This window comes from Salvelinus fontinalis, chromosome 3 (assembly GCF_029448725.1).
Source record: "Salvelinus fontinalis isolate EN_2023a chromosome 3, ASM2944872v1, whole genome shotgun sequence".
In the NCBI taxonomy this organism is placed as follows: Eukaryota; Metazoa; Chordata; class Actinopteri; order Salmoniformes; family Salmonidae; genus Salvelinus; species Salvelinus fontinalis.
The window spans coordinates 58,884,604-58,903,206 of NC_074667.1; the positions used below are offsets into that span (position 1 = coordinate 58,884,604).

The 18,603-nt window shown below is 45.6% G+C and overlaps 1 protein-coding gene across 4 annotated transcripts in view; it reads left to right on the plus strand.

The window, feature by feature from the left end:
• Nucleotides 1-18,603, plus strand: part of LOC129851208 (voltage-dependent L-type calcium channel subunit alpha-1D-like) — a 45,472-nt gene that overhangs the window by 4,684 nt on the left and 22,185 nt on the right. For 2 of the 4 annotated variants that reach the window (XM_055917591.1, XM_055917593.1), the window contains exons 3-18: nt 2,498-2,618; nt 3,002-3,102; nt 3,192-3,225; nt 3,321-3,447; nt 3,582-3,711; nt 4,458-4,517; nt 6,598-6,704; nt 6,958-7,045; nt 7,320-7,427; nt 7,575-7,627; nt 7,880-8,026; nt 8,606-8,807; nt 10,227-10,385; nt 11,022-11,132; nt 12,843-12,926; nt 18,143-18,175. In XM_055917591.1, the coding sequence (XP_055773566.1) occupies nt 2,498-2,618; nt 3,002-3,102; nt 3,192-3,225; nt 3,321-3,447; nt 3,582-3,711; nt 4,458-4,517; nt 6,598-6,704; nt 6,958-7,045; nt 7,320-7,427; nt 7,575-7,627; nt 7,880-8,026; nt 8,606-8,807; nt 10,227-10,385; nt 11,022-11,132; nt 12,843-12,926; nt 18,143-18,175 (1,665 nt within the window). The other 2 variants (XM_055917592.1, XM_055917594.1) reach the window with 2 other exon arrangements.

The following is an 18,603-nucleotide window of genomic DNA, read 5'->3' on the forward strand; positions in this document are numbered from 1 at the left end:
AGCATTTACCCTTGACTGCTTCACTGGGATAGCCATAGCCGGACTATTGTTTGTTTTCCTTGTATGCTGTGTTTTACAGGAAGTAAGTAGAGTAATATGCCCCATTGTCTGTCTATGGCATGTTATATAAACTACAGTAGGATGTTATGGTGTACTAATCAAATCCACGTTTATTGGTCGCGTACACAGATTTGCCGATGTTATCGCAGGTGCAGCGAAATTCGTGTGGTTCTAGCTCCAACAATGCAGTAATACCTAGCAATACAATTTAAAAAAAATTATAAACACGTAATCAAAAACATTCGTACAAAAAATTAAGAAATATCGCAATGAGCAGTGTTTGAGACCGGATTATAATATAATATGGTGTGTATCGACAGTATGGACACTATATGAATAGAAAAGGTGTGTACAGCAGTGGTTATATAGGACGAGCCATGACTAGAATACTGTTTATACATATAAAGTGGGTGAAACAGTATGCAAACATTATTAAGGTGACCAGTGCTCAATGACTCTATGTACAGTGCCTTCAGCAAGTATTCACACCCCTTTACTTATTCCACATTTTGTTGTGTTACAGCCTGAATTCAAAATGGATTAAATAGATTTTTTGTCTCACTCATCTACATAGACACAATACCCCAGAATGACAAAGTGAAAACATGTATTTCGAAAAATGAAGTACAGAAATATCTCATTTAAATACTGTACGTATTCACAACCCCTCAGTTAATACTTTATAGACGCAAATACAGCTGTGAGTCTTTTTGGGTGAGAGTTTTGCACACCTGGATTGTACAATATTTTCCCATTATTCTTTTTAAAATTCTTCCAGCTCTGTCAAGTTGATTGTTGATCATTGCTAGAAAGCCAGTTTCAAGTCTAGCCATCGATTTTCAAGACGATTTAAGTCAAACTGTAACTATGCCACTCAGAAACATACAATATTGTCTTGGTAAGTAACTCCAGTGTAGATTTGGCCTTGTGTTTTAGGTTATTGTCCTGCTGAAAGGTGAATTGTCTCCCAGTGTCTGTTGGAAAGGAGACAGAACCAGGTTTTCCTCTAGGATTTTGCTTGCTGTGCTGTGCTTATAGCTGTATTCCTTTTCTTTTTATCCTACAAAACTCTCTAGTCCTTGCCAATGACAAGCATACCCATAACATGATGACACCACCACCATGCTTGAAAATATGATGAGTGGTACTCAATGATGTGTTGTTTTGGATTTGCCACAAACATAAAGCTTTGTATTCAGGACAAAAAGTTAATTTCTTCACCACATTCTGTTTGTATTACTTAAGTGCCTTTTTGAAAACAGGATGCATGTTTTGGAATGTTTTTATTCAGTACAGGCTTGTTTCTTTTCACTGCCATATAGGTTACTATTTTGGAGTAACTACAATGTTGTTGATCCATCCTCAGTTTTCTCCTATCACAGCCATTAAACTCTGTAACTGTTTTAAAGTCATCATTGGCCTCATGGTGAAATCGGTGAGCAGTTTCCTTCCTCTCCGGCAACTGAGTTAGGAAGGACACCTGTATCTTTGTAGTGACTGGGTGTATTGATACACCATCCAAAGCCTAATTAATAACTTCACCATGCTCAAAGGGATATTTACCGTATGCTTTTTAAATTTTGACACATCGACCAATCGGTGCCCTGTAGTCCACGATCAGCTCTTTCGTTTTGTTGATGTTGAGGGAGAGGTTATTTTTCTGGCACCGTTCCGCCAGGGCCCTCACCTCCTCCCTGTAGGCTGTCTAGTCATTGTTGGTAGTCAGGCCTACCACTGTTGTGTTGTCAGCAAACTTGATGATTGCGTTGGAGACGTGCGCGGCCACGCAGTAATGGGTGAACAGGTTGTACAGAAGGGGCTGAGCACGCACCCTTGTGGGGTACGTCGTGTTGAGGATTAGCGTGGCAGAGGTGTTGTTGTCTACTTTCACCACTTGGGGTCAGCCCGTCAGGAAGTCCAGGTCCCAGTTGCACAGGGAGGTGTTAAGACCCAGGGACCTGAGCTTAGTGATGAGCTATGAGAGCACTACAGTGTTGAAGGCTGAGCTGTAGTCAATGAACATCGGTATTTACCTTGTCCTGTTGGGACTGTGCAAAGCTGCAATCAAGGCAAATGGTGGCTATTTGAAGACTCTCGAATATAAAATATATTTTGATTTTTTTTAACACTTTTTTGGGGTTACTACATGATTCCATATGTGTTGTTTCATAGTTGTGATGTCGTCACTATTATCCTACAATGTAGAAAATAGTAAAAAATTAAGAAAAACTTGAATGCGTAGGTGTTCTAAAACTTTTGACCGGTATATATACTGCAAAGTTGGCTGGGAACTAGAAACAGGGTGACCGTGTCTGTCGGCGCCATCTTGTTACTAGTGAATGCTGTATGTGTTTCCATAGAATCGCATACGAATTATAGGTCCTCCATGTGTGTAGCATCCAAAATGATCGGGTGTATTTGGGTGTGTTGTGGCCAGATCCTGACGGGTGAAGACTGGAACGCCGTGATGTATGACGGCATCATGGCGTACGGCGGCCCTTCTTCCTCGGGGATGATCGTCTCCTTCTACTTCATCATCCTCTTCATCTGCGGAAACTGTATCCTTTCCTTACCACACTCATCCTATCAGCTCTATCTCTCTGAGCCCAGGTAATCACAATCTGATTTGATGGGACTTCACCACAAACTAAGTTCCTCTCGTTGAACAGTTTCTCCTTTATGGATATGGTCCACCAGGGTGGATATGGACAACTTACAAGTTGTTATGTTCTTATGAGCAGAGATGTCGTCTTGCAAACACAACCCTGTTTTTTTACGTCGTCAGTATAGATCTCTGGGGTTGTTTCTTCCGTCGTTGTTGCAATGAACATCCCGGACTTTTCTGAATCGTGTATATGAGTGTGTTGCTCTAGCCATGGACTACGCTACGGTACAGTAGATGTGTGTTCAGGTTCTGTCCTTGACGGAACACTTTGCTCAGACATCCTGCTGAACGTCTTCTTGGCTATCGCTGTGGACAACCTTGCAGACGCAGAGTCTCTCAACGCTCCAGGAGACAAAAAGGACGAGAAAAAGGAAGAGGTAAAACTCCACCCCAGACATATTGTGGTCCAGGTTTATTCAGCATCATTGTATGTGACTTCTCATCACGTTTGCTTCTTTGGATACAGGCACCAGTGGAGGAGGAAGAGGAGAATGCTGCAGGTACAGGCCTGTGTGTGTGTGTGTGTCCGTACAAGTGCACGTGTGTGTGTGTGTGTGGTCTATCTCTCTCACTGTGTGTGTGTCTGCCTGTGCAGCAGAGGAGGAGGAGGAGCCAGAGGTTCCAGCAGGGCCACGCCCAGCCATCTCTGAGCTGGTCAAGAAGGAGAAGATCACCCCCATCCCTGACGGCAGCGCTTTCTTCATCTTCAGCAAGACCAACCCGTAGGTCACACACACACACACACACACACACACACACACACAATATGCACACACGCATGCGCGCAGACAGACAGACGGACGCGCACTTTTCTGAGCTCTCTTAAGCAGGTGTGTGCGTTTTCTGTTCTCCTCAGGATCCGGGTGGGATGTCATAGACTCATCAACCACCACATCTTCACCAACCTCATCCTGGTCTTCATCATGCTCAGCTCGGTCTCCCTCGCTGCAGAGGACCCCATACGCAACTTCTCCGCACGCAACATCGTAAGTACAGAAACCTTCTTGTCTACATTCAAATAATTCTAGGTCATATTTATGGGGAACACACAGTAGACAGTAACTGATTTTCAATTGTTAAGCTACATAGTAGTACATAGTACAGATACATTCTGTATTGATTTGTGATATTTATTGCTTATTTTACGTTTTTTTTGTATTCATATTTAAGGATTTAGTTGGATAAGAGTGACGTTAACGGTAACGATAACTCTTTTCCTGAAGTTTCCCCCATAATCCTCTTAGGCAGCAGGTTCAATGGCTTTGGAATCATGATGTATATTCACCATTATAACTTAATCTCAAGCTGCACAAGGACATGCCATTGTGATAGTAGGTGGATGACATTGTGCAGGTGCTCGTAATGAAATGATATAATGAATATATACTGCATTATGACATATATTGTAATATACACAGATTTGATTCACTTATACGGAAAACTGTGGATTTTTTGGTTTATGCATACTAAGTCATTTCCTATGCTCTCTCCTGCACACATGGGTTCCCACGCTAACTTGTTTTCCTCGAATGTCTCTGATGAACGTACCTGTATAACCCATGTTAAACATGTCCGTTGCTTTTTCGCAGATACTTGGTTACTTTGACTATGCTTTCACGGCTATCTTTACTGTTGAGATCCTGTTGAAGGTAAATGGCCTGTGTCCGCCTCTCTGTGCTGTCAACTAACTGACCCCCCGCAGTAACACTCCCAACGTCTGGTTGCCTTCCAGGTCCTAGGCTATGCAGATTACGTCTTCACTAGCATGTTTACATTTGAGATCATGTTGAAGGTAACTCTCGCTTATGACGACAGAGAGCCTTGCTGTGCGTCACCTGCCGCCACCGCAGTACTTCCTGCCTCGTTTCACTTTTCCTTTTCTATTCTTTCACTTTTTACTCCATGGCACCTCTTTTAACTAGCAAAACATCTAGGGTGTGTTTGTGTAAATTCACTCTGGAGTGCCAGAGTGCGCTCTGGGCGTTTCGTAAAATCCGGGAGCGTTGTCAGATTGTCCTTTAGTAAGTTCAGAGCGTTCCTCTCTCGGCGCGTTTAGAAGGCGCACACAGGACGCTCTGGCCGAGGAGTTGGGTTGATCCCGAGCGTTATGAACTCACAACGGCACAAGCACCCAAGCTAACTGGCTAAAGTTGGCTAGCTTGCTAGCTACTTCCAGACATAAATAACACCTCACTCTTGACCATTTTACTCACCCCAGCAGAGCTGGTTAGGCTGTTTTCATGTTATCCAGAGCGTTGGTGACTGTAGCTGTGCTGCTGGCAACAATTTTGTTAAGCTCTTTCAACGGGTGTTGAGCGTTAGTTAATGAATCAGTTATTCTGTGCTCTGGCACACTCAGACGAGAGTGCTCTGAAATCGGAGTAGATAGCCAGAGTGAATTTACGAACGCGCCCCTCGACTGTCATCATTACTTACTAGCACGACACACACTAACGAACACACGAGTTGTTCAATTCCCGCTAATCAGGAAACAAATAATCCATGAAGGAATCAAAGGCACAAACCAAACCGGATTGGTGTCATCGTGTTTGTCACGTTTGGGGAAAAGTCAACAATGAGTTGAAAAGGTTTTGGGAATTTGGACCCGACGACACTATTTTTGTGCACCTCTCCAAAAATGATGCAACTCTTTGTGCAAAGGGAAGAGATATCAATGTGCCGTTTAGGAGATGTAGCTTTGACAGATGTTTTGACCTGGATGTCGTTTGGGGAGTGTTGGGGGGGGGTTGTAAACAAACATCTAAGGTCATCTCCAGTCAAAGCCGACTCCATGCTTCTGTTTCATACCGACTGACTGCTATTCAGATACTGAGCCATAAAAGAGGGGGCAAACCAACCATGTTCATGTCGAGCATGGGCTTTCCCCAGATTGACTGAGTGCTTAGAAATGTAGTGTTTCCCTCAGAACCCTTAAGAGGGCAGCCCAACCCTGCCCAGTCCTGTTGCGGGTCCTATTCATTACGGCACACCGTAGCAACATGTTTTGCAACGGAATGCGGGGAAACTACAAGTTTCTTATTGGACCAGTTCAGATTCGTCCTTCCCCATTTCAGTTATTTATTTCCACGTTTGGTGCCGAATGAAGACGACCCAGCTCAGTTTGATCCTGCTGCGTTAGCAGTGCTTTCCTCTAGCGCCAGCTGGTCTCTACATTTACACGCACTCAGGACAATGAATCCTTTTCTTTTATGATTTGAACAAGACTTCCTTTCGCTGCGTTGTTTACTTCTCTGCCTGCTGAAGTCTGACGTTTTTTTATTTTTTTAAAGTGGAGCTGCTCTATTACCCCTTTAGACTGTGAGCTGTTAAAGAACATGAAGGAATGTGCTTTAAGGGAAACGGCCATACATGAATGTGTCAGTAAGGACATGGGGTTTTCCAACCGGTAGGCCGTTCAATCCTGTCATTTCTCTCAGGTGGTAGATATAATATTTGCCCTCGGCTCGGCAACAAACTGCACGATTTGTTGCCGCGGGTGACCCTGTTATTAGCCGATTGTGAAGTGAATGACTTACTACCACATTCATGTACCACGGTGCCGCGGGGTGGCGACGGTAGCTGCTAACTTCCTGTTTTACTGAGTCTGAGTCCGAGCTCGCCACCCTGAAATAGAGTGTTCTACAAGAGTGTGGAAATACTGTATGTGGGTGTATGTGGGTTTGAGGGGAGTGAGTGTTTCTACCACTATATATATCTGTGTAGGTGTTTCTGTCTGTCTTGCGGTGTACCACTGTGTATTTGGGTACTCGTGTGTGTCCCTGTTTGTGCGGATGTGCGTGTCGATGTGTGTATTTCTGTGTATTTTCTAAGTGTCTCTTACCCCGTCTAACTCGCTGTGCCCTTCCCTCCAGATGACCACATACGGAGCGTTCCTCCATAAAGGGGCGTTCTGTAGGAACACCTTCAACCTGCTGGATCTGCTGGTGGTGGGGGTCTCCCTGGTCTCCTTCTGCATCCAGTCAGTACCTGCTGCTACCCTCCACCCACACTATTTATGTTTCTCTCTCTCTCTCTCTCTCTCTCTCTCTCTCTCTCTCTCTGTCTTCATCCTCATATTCCTCACCCATTGTCCCTCGCCCTTTGTTCCATCTCCCGTCCTATCACGTCGTGTTTTTTTTATGGACACGGTCAAGTTTGATTATGGCAATGAATGGTTGTGTTTAGAGAGGGCGAGTTTGTTTCTGACAGGGAGTTCCTGTGATGTCTTTTAGGTCCTCCGCCATCTCAGTGGTGAAGATTCTGAGAGTCCTGCGAGTGCTCAGGCCCCTGAGGGCCATCAACCGAGCCAAGGGCCTCAAGGTACAGTACTGCCTCATCCTAAAACGTTATACATCCTACTCCTTCTCTTTCAGTACCATATTACTTGCCGTAGTATTTGTAGAACAAGAGCAGTAAACCTGGGACAGTTTGTTGCAAAAAAAATGTACTTTTTTTTTTTTTTTACCGACTTTCTAGAACTGCGTCGTCGCTGTACCTCCTTCTTCCTACGTGTTTGACATATATTGACCTTTCGCCAACGTAATGCCATCTCACTGCTCAGTAGCTGCTGACATTTGAACTTTGACCCCTGCAGCACGTGGTCCAGTGTGTGTTCGTGGCCATCCGGACCATCGGTAACATCATGATCGTCACCACGCTGCTGCAGTTCATGTTCGCCTGCATAGGAGTGCAGCTGTTCAAGGTCAACACCGTAACACCCGGCTCTAAGATCAGCACCGTTAACACGGATTGCGATGTCAATGGCATCGTAGCTTCAGTAAATCCCCGACCTTGAGGGTTCGTTTTGTAGCAGTACCGTTTAGAAGAACGTGTTGTGTTTGCTTTGCAGGGGAAGTTTTACCGCTGCACGGACGAAGCCAAGTCTGGCCCCGACGATTGCAAGTCAGTTGTTTTTTTGACGCCTTTGTCCATCTACACACAGCAAACTGACACCATCCATTTTGTATCTGAAATACTTACATTTACTGTACAGTAGGTGTTCTGCAGCGTCTTTCATTTGAGCGTGTTGCGCATAGACGGACATATTCACAACATTCACAATATGTTCTTTACGTACGGTACATCATAGGACGAATCCTATATCCGGACCTCTGACCTCTAACCCCTGTGTCCTCTTGACCTCTAACCTCCCAGGGGCACCTACATCCTTTATAAGGACGGGGACGTGAACCAGCCGTTCCTCCATAAGAGAGTGTGGCACAACAGCGAGTTCAACTTTGACAACGTGCTCATGGCCATGATGGCTCTGTTCACTGTGTCTACCTTCGAGGGCTGGCCTTCGTAAGACACACCCACTCATATTATACACCCATATACAATATAATACACCTTCATATTTTTTGCCTTTTGTGTATAAAAAAAAAACAGAAGTTAAACAAACGTGTGTTCTCGCTCCTCACACCCACACTTTTTCTCTCTCGCTCTCTCTCTCTGTTTCTCATTCTTGCTCTCTCTCTCTCCCTCGCTCTGTCTATCTCTCTCTCGCTCTCTCTCTCGCTCTGTCTATCTCTCTCTCTCTCTTTTTCTCTCTCGCTCTCTCTCTCTGTTTCTCATTCTTGCTCTCTCTCTCTCGCTCTATCTATCTCTCTCTCTCTTTTTCTCTCTCGCTCTCTCTGTTTCTCACTCTCGCTCTCTCTCGCTCTGTCTATCTCTCTCTCTCTCTCTTTTTCTCTCTCGCTCTCTCTGTTTCTCACTCTCGCTCTGTCTATCTCTCTCTCTCTTTTTCTCTCTCGCTCTGTCTATCTCTCTCTCTTTTTCTCTCTCGCTCTCTCTGTTTCTCACTTTATCTATCTATCTATCTATCTCTCTCTCTCTTTTTCTCTTTCTTTTTCTCTCTCCTCTCTCTCTCCACTCTCTCAGGTTGCTCTACAAGGCCATAGACTCGAACAGGGAGAACCTGGGTCCCATCTACAACTACCGCATCGAGATCTCCATCTTCTTCATCATCTACATCATCATCATCGCCTTCTTCATGATGAACATCTTCGTGGGTTTCGTCATCGTTACATTTCAGGAGCAGGGAGAGAAAGAGTACAAGAACTGTGAGCTGGATAAGAACCAGGTCAGAAAAACAATTCCCTGGGCGTGCGTGTGTGTTCGTGAACACGTGTGTGTGTGTGTGTTCATGCGGTGTCTATGTGTGTGTCTGTTTGTGTGTCTATGTGTGACTATGAGTTGTGTGGCACTACATGTCTAGACTAGCAGTTCTCCCACACTGGGTAAGTGTTCTGAGTGTGTTGCTATGCTATGTTTGTGTTTATAAACCGGGTGGTTCGAGCCCTGAATGCTGATTGGCTGAAAGCCGTGGTATATTTAAGCAGTAAGGCCCGAGGGGGTGTGGTATATGGCCAATATATACGGCTGAGGGATGTTCTTTCGCACGTTGCAGCGCGGAGTGCCTGGACACAGCCCTTAGCCGTGGTATATTGGCCATATATCACAAACCCCCGAGGTGCCTTTGTCACAATGGCGTGTATAAGTGGCAGAGGAAGTCAGGCGCAGGAGAGTCAAAATAGAGTGTAGCATGGAGTACTTTAATAAAAGTCCCAGTAATTAGCTCCATAACACTCACAGAAAAATATAATACAAAATCTGGGTACGAAGACCCATCGCACACCTATACACAAAACACACAACACTTGACAACGAACAATCTCTGACAAACACATGAAGGGAAACAGAGGGTTAAATACACAACAGGTAATGAATGGGATTGACAACAGGTGTGTGGGAAGACAAGACAAAACCAATGGAAAATGAAAAATGGATCGATGATGACTAGAAGACCGGTGAAGTCGACCGCCGAACACCGCCCGGACAAGGAGAGGCAACGACTTCGGCAGAAGTCGTGACAGCCTTATTGTCATTATAAACTGGTTACCGACATAATTAGAGCAGTAAAAATATCCTTCTTGTCATACCCTTGGTATACGGTCTGATATACCACGGCTGTCAGCCAATCAGCATTCAGTGCTCAAATCACCCAGTTTATAACAGACCACCCAGTTCGAACCACCCAGTTTACACCATGGGTATGACAGAAAGTCATTTTCATTGTTTTAATTACGTTGGTAACCAGTTTATGGTGGCAGTAAGGCACCTTGGCGGTATATGGCCAATATACCACGGGTAAGGGCTGTATCCAGGCACTCTGCTTTGCGTCGTGCGTAAGAACAGGTTTATTGGCCATGTAGCCGTGGTTTATTGCCTATATACCACACCCCCTCGTGCCTTATTGCTTAAGTACTCTATACTATGTGTACAGGTATGTAGTGTATAACCGTGTGTGTTTTAATTATTTTTTAAATGTAACCTTTATTTAACTAGGCAAGTTAGTTAAGAACAAATTCTTATTTACAATGACAGCCTAAAAGGGAACAGTGGGTTAACTGCCTTGTTCAGGGATTCGATCCAGCAACCTTTCGGTTACTGGCCCAACGCTCTAACCACGAGGCTACCTGCCTCCCCGTGTGTTCTACAGCGTCAGTGTGTGGAGTATGCCCTGAAGGCCCATCCGTTGAGGAGGTACATCCCTAAGAACCCCTACCAGTATAAGTTCTGGTACGTGGTCAACTCCACCGGGTTTGAGTACATCATGTTCGTCCTCATCATGCTCAACACACTCTGCCTGGCTGTGCAGGTAAGAAGAGGCTCAACCCAACCCGTTCATAAGGCCCTAGTTGTGTAGCAGCATTCACTGTTAGGCAATCTCCTGCAGTACAACCCCTGAGCATCTCAGCTTCCTAGTGCTTTGTGCAACCTCTTTATTCTTCTAGACAATATTTGGCACTTACATCTGCACTTTCTCTACGTCCACCCCTCTCTCTCTGTCTGTCTGTCTGTCTGCCTGTCTGTCTCTGTCTCTGTCTGTCTCTATCTCTGTCTATCTCTGTCTATCTCTGTCTCTGTCTGTCTCTGTCTGTCTCTGTCTGTCTCTGTCTGTCTGTCTCTGTCAATCTGTCTCTGTCTGTCTCTGTCTATCGATCTGTCTCTGTCTGTCTCTGTCTGTCTCTATCTCTGTCTGTCTCTATCTGTCTGTGTCTGTCTCTATCTCTGTCTGTCTCTGTCTGTCTGTCTCTATCTGTCTGTATCTCTGTCTATCTCTGTCTATCTCTGTATTTCTCTGTCTGTCTCTGTCTATCTCTATCTGTCTCTGTCTGTCTCGCTGTCTTTCTCTGTCTGTCTGTGTCTGTTTCTGTGTGCTTCTGTCTCTGTCTATCTGTCTCTCTCTCTCCCTCCCTCCCACCCTCCCTCTCTATCACTCTCCTGTCTGTAGCACTATGGCCAGTCTGCGACATTTAACTATGTAATGGACATCCTCAACATGGTCTTCACTGCTGTTTTCGCTGCGGAGATGGTGCTCAAACTCATCGCCTTCAAACCCAGGGTAAGGACACACGCCTGCACACAGACACACACACACACACACAGATGCATGCACGTGTGCACACAGATGGACACACATCTCACATACGTAGATGCCGTTTAATTCTGCACATTTGGCCCATTAGGTTTGCAGGTGTCTTTGGTTCTTGTGTGTACAGTACCTTTATTATTATTAGTTGTTGAGGATAAGGACCGGGACCCAGTAAGAGACTGACTGGTGTGGTGCAGTACTGCAGTGCCTAGAGACAGGACTCTTTCTCTTTTTCTCTCTCTCTCTATATCTTTATCTCTCTCTCTCTCTTTTTTTTCTCTCTCTCCCTCTCTCTTTTTCTTTCTTTCTTTTTCTCTCTCTCTCTGTGTGTGACTGTCACCTACTAGAGCATGTCTCTGAAACACTAATAAGTGGCCAACCTAACTTTCAAACACATTAACATTTATAGATCACATTTGTGTTACACCCAGTCGTTGACAATACAGTCCTACATTGGAGTAGATGCACTTAACATGCAGATATTGTTTGAAAGTAACTGAAATGACGCCAGTAGCTCCCTACTAGTTAAGGTAATACAGTATTTTCGTATTAAACCTCACCACTTAACCCCCCGCCTACACTGTAAACTGTAAACACGACTCAAAACTTTTGACGAGTCATTACTCAAAACAATAGCGTCACTGTGACCCTGTGGGCGGTCCAGATTTTGAGTAACGCCCCCACTAAGCGACGCCTACAATATAATCCTTCCTTTGCCTTGCCCGCTGAATTGTGGAGTCACCACCCACGACTGCATTTGCTAGTAACAGATACATTGAATGTGTTCCTTTTCAGTCCTGTGGCCTTCGCCAAGTGAGTTCCTAGGCGAATGTTATCTTTATAATTCTTTATGACGATACATTACATGTCTCATAAGGCCTTTTTGCCCTAATACCGTGGCCTGAAACGCAAGGTTTTGTGGTCAATTAACAATTTCTTTGTGGATTTTGATGTGTGCCTCGGGTTATTGTCGGGTTGGAAGATCCAGCCTCCTGGCAGAAGCAACCAGGTTTTTGGCTAAAATGTCCTGGTACTTGGTAAAGTTCATGCTCCCGTTGCCCTTAACAAGGGCCCCAGGACCAGTGGAAGCAAAATATCCCCATAACATCAAAGATCCACCACAATATTTGACAGTAGGTATGAGGTTCTTTTCTATGCATCCTTCTTTCGTCGCCAAAGAGATCTCTTTTCATATTTTCCGTACGCTCATCTTTACCAAGGGGTGCCAAACAATTTGGGTAATGACTGTAAACACTGTATAAATTCATTGATCGTCTGAACAGCTGTGAACAGCTTGAACAGCTGTGATCGTCTGTCGGGTAGAGGAGTTCATTGTAATGTAACATTTTCTAAAGGGAAAGGGAACGTTCTGGATGTTTCGCCTCACTGAACACACCCCTGGCCTTAGGTTATACGGGCTGCTGTTTCTGCTGACTTCAGCTCCTCTGTTACCAAAGGGCCTCTGTCGGTAACTCTCTCTCTGGTATTGATTATTCAGGTCTTGATGGCTTCTTTTTCTCTTTGTCTGTCTTCTCTCCTTCTCTGGCCCTCCCTGCTGCCTCCCGTACATGCTCCTATCCACACACTGTACTCCTCTTCTCTCTCCTCTCTCTCTCTCTCTCTCTCTCAAATTCCTCACCCCCCTCTCATCCCCTTGTGTGTTGCGGCCCGCCGTAACAGCACTATTTCACTGATGCGTGGAACACGTTTGATGCCTTAATTGTAGTTGGTAGCGTCGTTGATATTGCTATCACTGAAGTGAATGTAAGTACCACCTTTTCTGCCTCTTCTGTGAAACTGAAGCCTTACAATGAAGCCAGAGTGCCAGTAGCACCAGTATTATTCCTACGAGTGTCCCTGGGGTTGAGGAAGACGCTTAGATTTACGTCGGGTGAACATTAGACCGAGAGAGTAAATCCCAGCGTCTTCCTCATGTCAGTCTCCCTCTCCCCTCGTGGATTCTATATTATTTTACATTAGGCCCACAGTGCCCCCTATGTTAGCTAGTTGGTACTACACTGCTGCTGCTCATCACTTCATAGTTGGCCTGAAACGGATTCAGATCGCTATATTAGGAAATGTACTGTTTATGTGTCTCAACTGATATTCTGTTCGGCAATATATACTCTATTGGTTTTCAGTCTGCTAGTGGTTCTATTGGCTTCCTCTGTACGGCTTCAGTCTTCTTGTAATTCTTGTCTTGTACTCTCCTGTCTGGTAGAAACATGTCGCTATGAAAATGAACCCCCTGACCTCCGTTGTACAGCAGCTTCTGTTTATTCTGACACTCAGGCCGTGTGCAACGCATTCCTACTGCGTGGTACGGTACGACGTGGTGACATGTTTGATTGTTTGATTGTTGAAGCGAGTGCTGCGATGCCTCGGTGCACCCGGACGTTTCCCAACAGAGGTGTCCCACACGCTGTAACCATGGCGATCTGTAGACGGGTTACGAGCCGTGCGATGTCGCTTGTTGTGTCCGCTTGGTCGTCTAACCCTTGAGCTCTTGTTCGTTCTGTTTCCATAGAAACTTGTAGAGGCTAGTATGGCAAGGATCCAACTCATCCCTTTTTGCGTGTTAATTTGTTTCGTAAACAACTTTGTCTTCGCGAATCCCTTCACACTGATAATGGATTAGGAAACTCTAAATGAGTCATCGAACGTTTTGTCAGTTTGGGCAACAAACCAAAAAAAATGGCGTTTGTAAAGAAATGTTCTGAGATGATGTAACTATTAAGCAAAACCTAGAGGGATATCTGTCGACCATGCTTCAGGATCTGTCAGTACTTAGGCCTGGTTGAGTTAGTCTGCCAAGACAGGGTCAAACGGTGGGTGACTACTACTTAGAATTACCGTAGCAGACTACTGGCGGAACGTTCTCTGCATAGCCTGGTCGGGTAGTGCTCTGTTGAAAAGCGACCGCGACTAACTTAACTCTACTAACGCAACACTCTCTTAAGTCACATGCGGCACCGTGCAGTGTGCACACTGTACACAATGTCAATAATGTACATACAGTATGTCAGTGCATGTCACATGTACCCGTTGTCAATGAATACACACACTCTCACTCATACACATTTTCATAGTAGATTATAGGTGCGGTGTTGCAGAGCTTCACTGCTCAACTCTCCCTCTCTCCCTCTCTCTCTGTCTCGCTCTCTCCCTCAATCTCTCTCTTTTTCTCTCTCTCCCTCTCGCTCGCTCTCTCCCTCTCTCTCTCCCTCTCTCTCTCTGTCTCTCTCTCTCTCTCCCTCTCTCTCTCTGTCTCTCTCTCTCTCTGTCTCTCTCTCTCTGTCTCTCTCTCTGTCTCTCTCTCTGTCTCTCTCTCTCTGTCTCTCTCTCTGTCTCTCTCTCTCTCTGTCTCTCTCTCGCTCTCTCTCTCTCTGTCTCGCTCTCTCTCTCTCTCTGTCTCGCTCTCTCTCTGTCTCGATCTCTCTCTCTCTCTGTCTTGCTCTCTCTCTCTGTCTCGATCTCTCTCTCTCTCTGTCTCGCTCTCTCTCTCTGTCTCTCTCGCTCTCTCTCTGTCTGTCTCGCTCTCTCTCTCTCTGTCTCTCTCTCTCTCTCTCTGTCTCGCTCTCTCACTCTCTCACTCTCTCTCTCACCCTCTCTCTCTCTCTCTCTGTCTCACTCTCGCTCTCTGTCTCGCTCTCACTCGCACTCTCTCTCTGTCTCGCTCTCACTTGCACTCTCTCTCTGTCTCGCTCTCTCTCTCTCTGTCTCGCTCTCTCACTCTCTCTCTCTGTCTCGCTCTCTGTCTCGCTCTCTCTCTCTCTCTTTCTCTCTCTCTGTCTCGCTCTCACTCGCACTCTCTCTCTGTCTCGCTCTAACTCTTACTCTCTCTGTCTCTCTCTCACACTCTCTCTCTTTCTCTCTCTCTCTTAGTGCTCTACTTTCAGTGCTGTTTCTCTGGAGTCACCATATGTCAGTGTGTCAGTGACTGTGTTTCTGTTTTATGTGGATATGAATGTGTTAGTGCATGACTCTGTGTGAGAGCTGGTATGTGTGTTGTCTGTGTTTAACATACATATGTTGGATGTGTGTATGTGTGTGTGTGTGTGTGTGTGTGTGTGTGTGTCTCCCATTGGCTGTTGGTTTGCATGCTGCCATTCTGCCTCACTGTCTTTCACAGATAGACGGATAGACACTCCATTCAGTTGGGCTGTTTTAACTTCTGTTCTAGGATCTATGTCCACGCATGGCTATACTATAGCTGCCCATTTCACGTGTGGCCTGATTGTTGTTACCCAATCACAGTGGACTGTGTACCTCCTCTCCTGATGCATGCTGGGAAAGTGTCAGGTGTTCACCCCGTCCCCCTAGCGTCCTCCCCATGCCCCTCCCCCTCCCTCCCTCACACACAAATGGCGATGGGCCCCTCACCGGTCAGTCCGCCTGCTCACTGACCTTTTGTGACCCTTTGTGAAGTTTGACCCTTCTCTCTCGCCACACCTCCCTTGTCTATTTTCCCCTCCAGACAAAATGGCTCTGGAGTTCAGAGCACAGCTAGGGCATGTTGTTCACCCGGCACAATGCTGCAACATAGAAATAGAATGAAATAGAATGTACAGACAGTGGCGATTTAATATTGGATTGACTTTTACATTCTATTTCTTTCTGCAGCGTGTTCTTCCTAAGCAGAAGTAACACAATTAAAGCAGCGCAATCAATATCAAAGTTCGACCAGGGTCAAAAGTAGAAACACAGGCAAAGTAGCCCGCATCAGGCTTCACTAACAGTCATTCACAATCAGTGTGAGCCTCACGGAAGAAACAGAGCACTTATAGCCAGGCCATAAGCAGATCTGATGACCGTAATCTCTGGTGGTTCCATCAACGCGGTAGCTGAGTCTGAGGTTCTTTGTTGATCGTGCGTTTGTGTCTCTGTGAGTGATTGTCTCTCTGTCTTCTGTTCTGTCTTCCCATGTAGTGAAGCTCTTAAAGCTCACGTTGTAGAGCAGGTCCAGGTGTGTAGCCTTCAGTCAGGTGCATGACATCTCTCTCTCTCTCTCGTTCTCTCTGTACTTCTCTGTCACTTGATCTCTCACCGCTCTCTTCCTCCAACTATTCTGCTTCTCTCACTTTCTTTCTCTTGCTCCCTCCCTCTTTCCCTACCCCCGAACCCTCTCTCTCTCCCTCCTCTCCCCCCCCCCCTCTCTCTCCCCTTTTCCTCTCCCCCTCTTCTCTCTCTCTCTCTCTCTCCCTTGATCTCTTTTACTCTCTCCGCACTGGACCGTGAGAGCGTCCTCTAGCGGCGACTCTGATGCAGGGCACTGACTGTTGACTCGCATGGGGGGTTTTGCTGCGTGCGACGCTGACAGATATCACTGACGGCTCCTCCTCATCATCGAAACTTGTCTCGCGTGTACATGTGCGGCGCTTGTCTGCGGCGAGGTGGCAATGCCGAACGCACGCCCCGTCAAACGCTGCAGGTTGGCCAGGATTATCTAGAGAACCTCCCCAAGCGTTATTATTCCACGCGTTGTGACGCTTTGCTCGTTCCGGCACCCCGTAACGTTCCTGTTGTTCAGTGTGAGCCACTGCGGGAGATGGATGACCTGAAGCCGTGTCTGACTGGAGTTACTCTACTCTTACTGTCCCCCTGTTGATGACATCACTCAGTGTTGTTTCTGTACTGTTGCTGTGAAGTCATACACCTGAAAGCGTACAGTGGTTCACAGTTTCTCTCACAGTTCTCTGTTTTCACAGCGGTGTTTTGATGAGGAATATACTGTTTTCCCATATAGGTGTTGACAGCTGCATTTTAAAGCGTTTTGACTAATACAATATGACTAACTTTGTGTGTGATGTTTTACTAAATGTGTGTCGATGTGTTTGTGTGGATTTGTGTGCCGCGCGTTCGTGTGGATTTGTGGGCGGGAGAAACGGAGAGTGTGAGTTAGCGTAAGATTGATGATTTTCAGCCTTAAAGGAAAAATCCACTCAAAAACGATATTTTGCTATTTCTTTCATTAGTCCAATGTTAACACAGTCCCAAAAACAGTATTCCTTAAGTGACATACTGGAAAGGTTGAAGTACAAATTCTGAATGAGTTCTGAATCATATACTGATGACAAGCCAAAAGCCAACAGTGACATTACATGAGTGGAGGAAAGGTTGTTTATTGGTTACCATAGTTACAGAAGCACTAGTAGTATGACCTGTTGACTGATAGGAATGGGTTATATATGGGTTGTGTGACAGTCGCTATAGCAACGCTGTTATAGTCGGGGTTAACGTTACGTTTGGAACCGTCCTACCCATAAGCGTCATAATAAGAATCAGCGTCAGTCAAATGTTGTTTCATAAACATTGTTCCAACGTGATCCATGTGTCCAGCCACAAGCTTTTCTTTCACCCACTAAAAACACACGTTACCATCACACAGTGAGTGATGAAGTCGTGGTTCAGTCGTAAACGTTACCTCACGTGTTACACCGCCTTCATGTTGTATGCCGGTCTTAAATGCAACGTAAGCACCACGTAGAAGTTGTTAAGCCGAACTGTATGTTGTCTGACAGTCTTAAACGTTTAAAGTGCTGAGATTCTGTTCGTTGTGTCCTTAGCGTTATGTTACATAGGGGTTGTGATTTAGGTGTGCGTGAGTCCGGTCTTTCAGTGTTACATAAGCGGTGTGTAAACGTCAAGTGTCGAGACAATGTTGTGTGTCGGTCTCCAGCGCAACGCTCGTTTTTTTAAGTGTGATGGTATATGTGGTTAAGTGTGAGTGTTTAAGGGTGCGTACGTCTTAAACATGTTGATGACGTTGCGATCAAGTGTGCAAGTGTAAGGGATAACGCTGTGATAACGCTGTGATAACGTTGTGATAACGTTGTGATAACGTTGTGATAACGCTGTGATAACGCTGTGATAACGCTGTGATAACGCTGTGATAACGCTGTGATAACGCTGTGATAACGTTGTGATAACGTTGTGATAACGTTGTGCGAGTCATTAACACAGGTCTTTGATTTTTAAAGCCAACGGAGGCTCCTCAGGTGGATGAGTCGGGGGTAAGATGCTCTTCCCCCCCAATCAGGGCCTTGCCCGCTCTTCTCTGGGTTTTCATTGGTCTATGTTGATTTGCTTGTTTATTTCTTTTGTCTTCTATCTATGTAACCTCCTCTAATCCTCTACATGGCCTCTTGTATAACCTCGCCTTTTTAATTTATGCAATTAAAAAGTTTGCTTTCCATTCTGAGAACAGTTTGGTTTGGGGTTTTGACAGTTATTTTTGGTTGTATTTTCTGTTGGTTTGAGTCAGTTTGCTTTGGCTTTTTTGCTCTTCATATCCCCGTTTTTCGTTTGGGCATGTTGTTTTTTGAAGGAGAGTGTGTCGATCACTCAAACGTGGCGGTGTGCATCCCCCATGGCGAGGGCGGGTTCTCTCCGCTCCTCCTCACGTTTGTAGCGCTGACACCGCCGCATGGTCTCCGCCGTG